This window comes from Cyprinodon variegatus, unplaced genomic scaffold (assembly GCF_000732505.1).
Source record: "Cyprinodon variegatus isolate N-32 unplaced genomic scaffold, C_variegatus-1.0 Scaffold3169, whole genome shotgun sequence".
Taxonomy (NCBI): Eukaryota; Metazoa; Chordata; class Actinopteri; order Cyprinodontiformes; family Cyprinodontidae; genus Cyprinodon; species Cyprinodon variegatus.
In genome coordinates, this window is record NW_015153622.1 from 1 (window position 1) to 9158 (window position 9158).

Below are 9158 nucleotides of genomic sequence, written 5' to 3' on the forward strand. Positions count from 1 at the left end.
AGCCAAAGACCAGCCAAGGACAAGTCAAGGACCCATCATGGAAAGTGGGGAAATGTTAATGGCTACTACTGTATGTTGATGATGTCCCATCATACAATGGGGCATCATCAACATAAGTTTCTTTCATTTTGTCCAAAGTCTCGCGTTGTCTGCGGATCACTGCGCCACAGACAACAAGCTCAGTCTCAGATTTGAATCAGTTCAAACTCCTGTAAATCAGAAACCACAACTAGTTCAGAGCTGTAATTTGACAAGTAATCTATAGAGATAGAAATAACCGCACATGGATAATTTCAGCTAGATCAAGCAATCGGACATGGACGTTCAGCTCTAGATCTGTTCCCATACAGGTTTCATTAGTAATAATTTCAGTGAATATGAACCATTAAAGGTTTGACCACCCAATCCTACTGTCAGCTGTCTGTTTGATACTGGGGGGGGGCAGGAGACTGTGAAGCTGCTAATGATCACAAACCATAGGAGTTCCCTCATCGTCCAACAGATGAAATGTTCTGATCAGTCCATGGATGAATGAATGGATGAGAAAGCATGGCTTGAACTGTTGGCTTCATGTATCGCAGGCACACTCTGGGTCTATTGCTACTGAAAACAGCCCTTCAGCACAACTGCAACCTGAAAATCGCCTCCTAGCAGAGTTCAACTTAAGTTCATGGTCCTCAATCCTTAGTGGGATCTAGTAGAAACAGAGTCCAGACGGTGCCAGTAAAACTTTTTTTCTTAGTTTTTGTCTTATTTAAAATGTGTTTATTAAAGCGTGGTTTAGTAAAGATCCCTCAGGTGAGAACAGAGTGAAGGCAGGCTGTACACCTCGGCTTCATAAAAACATTTCCACTTCCTGTCCCGGGACTGGCTGGGAATCCACGGCGTATTAGTGCCGCATCGCCGCAGACGTTCCTCGGAGCGCCCTGATGGTGTCGATGTGGTTCCTTTCAGTCCAGAGATTCATCCAATCAGAGGTAAGCCTCCCCAGTCAGTCGAACGCTACCTACCAAAACCCTACAGGGTCCCACAAAACAGTTATTGCTCGACGCAGTTTGTCCTTTTATTGGAGTTTCTTTGTGCAAATAGATAAAGAGCAGCTTCGCTCTGCATTCACTTCTTCTTCAACCCAAAACTAAGTTAATGAGAGAACCAATAATAAAGAAATCAATAAATTAATCAGCTTTTAGGTCTGGATATTTCCTTTTCAAAGTTCAATGATTTGCTTTAAATTTCATCAGTTAAACGTGCTTCAGAAGATGTTAATGAAATACTTCATTTCACTGAGCAGGGAAAGATTTTAGTGTCCAAGAAGAACCTGCAGCTGTTCCTGCGCTTTCATTGGTTCTGGATCTAGAACCGACCCGCCTTCCTGTCTCAGCACACAGATCTGCTTCAATAAACCAGTTTAAGTTCAGCTCCCTACCTTCTTCTGACCAGTGTTTATTATATTTCTGCAACAACTTTTCCTAAAGCCATCCGGACGGCTACCAGGATGGAGGTCCGCCTCCTCAAGGCAGGTTCTGTTCCCTGAGCTAAAGTCTGATCCGATGTTTTAGATTTTAGATTAGGACAAGAAATATAAACATTTGTCTTTGGTAGATGTTACTGTATGCTGCGTTCAGACCGGGTGTTTTCTGGGCGTCAAAGTGTCGGGTTCACAGTAGCAGCCATTCAAAATGGCCCTTTCCAGTCAAACGCCAGTCTAATGGCAGCAAAATCCCCTCCAACTTCCAGCCACTGGAGTAAACACTTCTTGCATTTTTTTTACTCTGACTCCACCCTTTCACTGAATTACAGGGTCTGACCAGGAGATGGCGCTTCTCTTTAGATCTTAATGTCCACAAATCATGACAGAAAGAATATTTTAGATGTTTAAAAAGGAATTGTAGAGGACCAGTCAAAGACTAGCCGAGGACCGGCCAAAGACCAGCCAAGGACCGGTCAAAGACCAGCCAAGGACCAGTCAAAGACTGGTCAAAGACCAGCCAAGGACTGGTCAAAGACCAGCCAAGGACCAGTCAAAGACTGGTCAAAGACCAGCCAAGGACTGGTCAAAGACCAGCCAAGGACCAGTCAAAGACTAGCCGAGGACCAGCCAAGGACCAGCCGAGGACCAGCCAAAGACTGGTCAAAGACCAGCCAAGGACCAGCCAAGGACCAGCCAAAGACCAGCCAAGGACCGGTCAAAGACCAGCCAAGGACCAGCCGAGGACCAGCCAAAGACTGGTCAAAGACCAGCCAAGGACCAGCCGAGGACCAGTCAAAGACTAGCCGAGGACCAGCCAAGGACCAGCCGAGGACCAGCCAAAGACCGGTCAAAGACCAGCCAAGGACCAGCCGAGGACCGGTCAAAGACCAGCCAAGGACCAGCCGAGGACCAGTCAAAGACTAGCCGAGGACCAGCCAAAGACCGCCCAAAGACCAGCCAAAGACCAGCCAAGGACAAGCTGAGGACCAGCCGAGGACTAGCCAAGGGCCAGCCAAGGACCAGCCAAGGACTAGCCAAGGGCCAGCCAAGGACCAGCCGAGGACTAGCCAAGGGCCAGCCAAGGACCAGCCAAAGACCAGCCAAGGAATGGCTACTACTGTACCTTCGTATCAGTGAACGACTGAGTACCAAACAGATCCTTCAAGGAAAGTGGGGAAGTTTTCAATGGCTACTACTGTACATGCAAAGTCTATGGGGGACACATCGGATCAGGCATTGGAGCGTCTGACCAGCTATCTGCTGCAAGCTGTCATCGCTTCTGCATATGAACAATAAATAAATATCAAGGAGTTAAACTCCAAGGGTTCAAATAAAGCAGGTAGAATGGATTGTTATGTAGAAGGAACAGAGAGCAGCTCTGATCATTATTGCTGCACTAAAACATTTATGAACGATGGAGAAACAGTTTATAAATACCCAAATTAACTAGAAATGTTCAAACCTGTTGATGGACTATATATGCTGTATATTCTGGTTGTTGCAGGTTTTACAATAAACCTTAAAAACTCTTTCTATTCACTTCCAGCCTGTCGCTAACCAATCCGTCCTGGAAGCGCGATCAGTTTCGCTCGCGCACCATCAGCTCATTTGCGAATCCAGATGTACATCCAGGCCCCTCAATTTGATTTAGTTAAAAAGACCTAAATGATGTTTTTCCCTCCCCAAAAATTGTAAACGTTCTAGTGTTAAAAGTTAATAATGTATTTCCTGAAAAAATAAATGCCTTTAAATCCTTCCTGTTTTATCCCAGTGTTCCCGATTTTAGTACCATAATTACATTATTTATGGAAACCTGGATGTATATCTTTCCGCGCAGGACGGATCGTGCCTGGCGGTATGCTGGAGGTCTGGAGCTCCCAACAAGAACTGCAGATTATAATGGGATTATAATCCTGATGAGCTGATGAACAGAGGATGTTTGGAGGTGGACTTTCTCACTTAAAAACGTGTTAAAACTATTCTTCCAGCTCATAAAGTAAATAAAGCCGAACTGCTCTCTGGTTTAAAGCTATAGAACAGAGCAGATAAACAACCAGAACAGCAAAGCAGATGGACCACAGATTGATCCAGAGTCCAGATTTCTGCCTTTAAGCGTTTTGACATCCCCAACACCTTCGGTATGAACGCAGCTTTAGTAAATCTGATGCCACTGGAGGTCCTGTTTATTTCCCTTGAAATGGAGCCACATTGGTCAGGAACATCTTTGTTGGGTATGTGGGTTCTGGCCATGAACACCAAACCCTCTCTGCCAATGTCAAACGCCCATATCAACGACTCCAGGGTGGAGCTAAACTCTGCTGTTTAATCCTGTAAACAAAGTGCTTCCCTGATAAACGCGGCTCCGTCTGAAGGGAATCTACAAGAGCTCTAAAGTTAAGAAAAAACTGACCAGAAACGAAGGTCTTTACCGTAGTAGCCATTCAAAATGGCCTTCCCCAGTCAAAAGCCACCCAAAAGGCAGTAGATTCATTCCAACTTCTCCTGGACGTGCATATTTTCTTACTCTGACTCCACCCTTTCACTCAATTACAGGGTCTGACCAGGAGATGGCGCTTCTCTTTAGATCTTAATGTCCACAAATCATGACAGAAACAATATTTTAGACGCTTAATAAGGAATTGTAGGGGACCAGCCAAGGACTAGTCAAGGAAAGTAGGGACATTTTGAATGGCTACTACTGACCAACTGGAAACACTGGTCTAGTTCATGTTGGTTTCATCTCTTCCAGAGAACAGTCTGGTTCTCAGTCAGGTAGAAAATCTTGTGAAAACCTATTCTAGATTCAGATATTTGTGCAAAGACAAAGTCATTTTGTTTCAATCTTGGGTAGAAAAGGAAAATCCCCAAATAATTGTTGCTTGGTACTAAAATCTAGCATAAAATTGGTAAAATGCATTTATATTATTCAAAGAAATAGAAACCTGACCCAAAGAGAAATCAAGAATTGAGGAACTCTGAATCAGAACCATCTCCCTCTGTGCTCTTATTCCAGCTCACCCAGGTTTTTCCAGGACACTACTGACAGCTCCAACTATGAGGATCAACATCCAGCTGCTCGTCAAACTGAATGCAGGAAAATCCTGAGCTGATTGTCTCATTGGGGTCAGAACCGGCTGACGCCTCCATGTTCCCGATCACGTTTGGCTTCAAAAAGGCGGATAAAGTTGTTTTAAGCATCGAGCCAAACTCATCGGCCAGCTGCTCAATGACGGCTGGCGATTTGTAGAAAAGTCTGTAAAATATTAGATTAAATTCCTTTTACCCTTAATATAGAAACTGTTGAGTTTAAGCAATCAGAATATCTAATAAAATATTGTCCAGTTTGATCCATGAAGTCTAGCCTGGATTTTTAATCCAGTGGCAGAGCAGTAAAAGCACCAGGTAAACTGAAATGTACCGTTTATTTCTGACGAATCACCGAACCGTCATTGAGCCCACGATGGAGTTCGGGACATGTCTTTGTGCATTCATATCAGTTTTTGGTGTCAGAGCAGGAAAGAAAAAAAAGAAACAAACTCCTCTCTTTATCAAAGGCGCAGTAAAGTGACGGCAAAAATGTAAACTCAAAAGTGCAAAAAACGCCCAAAAGAAAGAAAACAAGATGGAGATTTAGGTTTTTGAGGTGACGTAACTTTCTCCTCAACTAGACGGTACTTCGGTGACTTCATTACAGCGAGCGTCACTTCAAAGGCTTAGTTCTTAACTTACTCTAAAAAAATATAAAAAATAGTAATAATTGTACCGATATTAAAAGACTTGTAACATCAACAATATTATACTTTTACTACGAAAAAAGGTCTTTTTGTTTAAATAGCGTTGCTCTTCTTCCTCAGTTCTCAGCCAGAAAACCGTTAACTTGTCAGGAAACGAAGACAGGAAACCTGTCATTCCTCCGACTAACAGCGTAGAACTGCCGGAGGGTAGAGCCGCCCCTCACCAGGCCAATACACCATCGCTCTGACTGGACCACAACTCTGGTCTCAGTCCAACACAGCAGAACCACAGCTTGGAGTTGTTTCCTTTAAGAAAACCCTCAAAATGTTTGATTTGAACGAGAATCTCCAGCGGGGACTGTGGACCAAGATTAAAGGTAGTGAATATTCCTTTGCGCCTCCTTCTTCAGCTCCTACGTTCCTCTAGCTTTGCGGGGAGAACGTTCCTCAGCTACGGTACATTCAGTGAACAACAGAACTTGTCGAAACTTCCTGCTAAGGTTCCGTTTCCATCTCTCCGTCGGGTTCGGCCAGCGATTTTTCTCTGACTTCGCTGTGTGCCATTTCGTCGGCCGTTTCTGCGTTGGCGGCGAGCGGATGGAGGTGTTCGGACACGGCTCGCGTCACGCTGTCGTAGGACGGCGGCGATGAGGTGGAGGAAACGGTCTCGGAGCGCTCCGTCGCTAACATGCTGGAGCCGTAGTTTTCTTTCATCATGGTGGCGATCAACCCTTCTTTCTCAGGTGCTTCCTCCATTAACGCGGCCTCGCCTCCTTCCTCGCCTTCGCTGGGGTCGTGTCGGGGTGTGGTGATCTGACGGTACAGGTAAGAGGCAGCCTTCATCTGGCGCCTCACCAGGTGGCGGCGATAACACCTCTGGATGATGGTGGCGGACACTTCCTCCTGCTTGCGCCTCAGAGTTGTTGTGATTGGCTCGTAGGAAATCTTGGACGGGTTGGAAATCATGAACTTCTCTTCCATCTGCTGCTTGAGGGCGTCCATCTCTCCCGACTCGCCAAGGACCCGCTTGGTGAAGGCAAAGAGGATGTCAAGGCAGTGGATCTTGTCACCACTGACCATGGGCAGGTCCATGGAGATCAGCTTGATCTTGTTTGGCTTGGAGATACGAAGAGGCTCCAGAAGAGAGTCCGCAAAGTCCGACAGCTTGGAGTACTCTATGAACTGCGTGGCTTCCGGGTCGAACTTCTCCCAAACCTCGTAGAACATCTCGAAGTCGTCCTCGCTCAGCGGCTCGGTGCTTTCCTCCGTGGCCACGCTGAAGTTCTCCAGAATGATGGCGATGTACATGTTGACCACAATGAGGAAGGAGATGATGATGTAGGTGACGAAGAAGGTGATGCCCACCGACGGGTTGCCACAGTTCCCCTTGACGGTGGTGCCGGTGTGGGGGAGGTGGGGGTCACACTCCTCGGGGGAGTTGTTGAGGATGGGGCTGAGCAGGCTGTCCCAACCTGCGGAGGTGGTGATCTGGAACAAACAGAGCATGCTGTTCCCGAACGTCTCAAAGTTAAACATGTCGTCAATCCCGCCCTGCCGCTTTACGTAGGCAAAGTTAGCCATGCCGAAGATGGCGTAGATGAACATGACGAGGAAGAGGAGCAGCCCAATGTTGAAGAGGGCAGGAAGTGACATCATCAGGGCAAACAGCAACGTCCGAATGCCCTTCGCTCCTCTGATGAGGCGCAGGATTCGTCCAATGCGGGCCAGCCGGATAACTCGGAACAAGGTGGGCGACACAAAGTACTTTTCGATGATGTCAGCCAAGACGATCCCTGGAAAACATAAAAGGACAACATGAAGGTCACATTTAGCCGATCGCAAGGAACGGTCTGGTTCAGAGGGTCTTTGGTCAAACAGGCGGCAGCCATAGGGATGGAGAGGATGGGAATCAGTGGGAGCTGGTGGATCTGGCATCAACACTGGAACCATAATGTCATCAGGCAATGCATGACAGGTCATTGTTGCTTTCTGTTGCTCTGGAGGTTCCTGCGACAGTTCGGCAACAAGGTTTGTTTTTTCCTGCTCGTACAGATGAGGCACAATCTTTCTCTAAAGTGATGGAATTACTTAACGTGGCTGAAGCACATTTAGCCTTTGTTTAAAGCCCTTGTTGTGCGTCTCACGTCTGCAGATATAAAAATTGGAGACTGGTCTGGTCTGATTCTGTGGTTGTTGAGCAGCACTTGTCTTGGATACTGTTGCGGGCGCTAAATATGGCGATGACAAATCTTTTTCTATCGGATAATGAACGTGTTTCTATCAGATAACGAATCAGTTTTTATCAGATAACGAATCTTTTTCTATCTGATAACGAATCTGCTTTCATCGGATAACAAATCCGTTTTTTATCAGATAACGAAGCTGTTTTTATCAGAAAACAAAGCTGCTTTTATCAGATAACGAATCTGTTTTTATCGGATAACGAATCTGTTTTTATCTGATTATGAATCTGTTTTTATGGGATAACAAATCTGTTTCTATCGGATAACGAATCTGTTTTTATAAGATAACGAATCTGTTTTTATAAGATAACAAAGCCGTTTTTATCGGATAGCAGACCTGTTTTTTCGGATAAAAAATCTGTTTTTATCGGATAACAAATCTATTTCTATCGGATGACAAAGCCGTTTTTATCAGATAAAAAATTATTTTCTATCAGATAACGAACCTATTTTTATCAGAAAACGAAGCCGCTTTTATCGAATAACGAATCTGTTTCTATTGGATAACGAATCTGTTTCTATCGGATAAGGAATCTGTTTTTATCGGGTAACAAATCCGTTTTTATCGGATAACGAAGCCGTTTTAATCGAATAGCGAACCTGGTTTCTTTATCAGATTATGTATCTGTTTCTATTGGATAAGGAATCTGTTTTTATCAGATAACTAATCTGTTATCAGAAAATAAATCTGTTTCTATCAGATGAGGAATCTGTAAGCTGTGGCATCTGAAAGCTCTCTATCCGGACCTTTGGGTCCTGACCTGTCGGTGGGTTTTATGGCTGCGTGAGTTAGTGCTTCTGGAGGATTGAGTCGCCTCTCCTCTGTAACAAGCAAGTCAAACGCTGTAATTCATCCATCTTCTCCTTGTTATCCTGGAGTGATAAACGTGTGGAGGAGATGAGACACACACACACACACACACACACACACACACACACACACACACACACACACACACACACACACACACACACACACCGCTTCCATTCATTTCCCTGTGTTGAGTTATGGGTGAGGAGAGAATGAGGAGGGGGGGACATGAGAGGGAATCACCAGCATATCGGTTCAACCCCCCCATCCTGACACTGAGAGGCTGATGTCATTGGTGTTCGATTCATCTGCAGCGTTTGCCCCTGGGGCAGCTCTGATTGCTGCCGTTACCTTCACCTCCCCCCATCACCCCCCCCGGGATCATCCAGCAGCTGAGGAGGCGGCAGAACCCACCGACGATGGACAGGATGACGACCACGAAGTCGAAGATGTTCCAGCCGACGGTGAAGAAGTAGCAGCGCAGCGCCATGATCTTGATGCTGCACTCGGTGGTGAAGATGACGATGAAGGCCAGGTTGACATGGTAGAGGATCTTCTCCATCTGAGGCGACTGCTCATCGGTCTCCACCATCATGGTGATCATGTTGAGGAGGATCAGCACCATGATGATGATGTCGAAGGCCTGTTTTCCCACCAGGTCGAAGAAGAAGCCCTGCAGGTCGTTCTGGTGTAAAGAAACAGACGTTCAGAGTTATTGGTTTGGATCCCATCCGGCTGCTCCTCTTTATAAAATCACTGCAATCTCATTTCCACCATATCAAAGCTAAACAACCTAATTACGAATGTTTGGGTTTATACTGGTGAAAAAATAATCAGAAATACACACAATTATTTCCCATTGCTGGTAACTTTAAACCAATTGGGATCCGAATCCCAGG

The 9158-nt window shown here is 45.6% G+C and overlaps 1 protein-coding gene across 1 annotated transcript; it reads right to left on the reverse strand.

Annotated features, from left to right (window-relative positions):
- Positions 1–2571: 2571 nt before the first annotated feature.
- LOC107081157 (sodium channel protein type 5 subunit alpha-like) lies at positions 2572–8953 on the reverse strand (the record flags this gene model as incomplete). The annotated part of the gene is made up of 2 exons (XM_015369358.1): positions 2572–6998; positions 8674–8953. Coding segments are annotated over 2 exons (1578 nt in total), but the record flags the coding sequence as incomplete, so codon positions are not given.
- Positions 8954–9158: the final 205 nt, after the last annotated feature.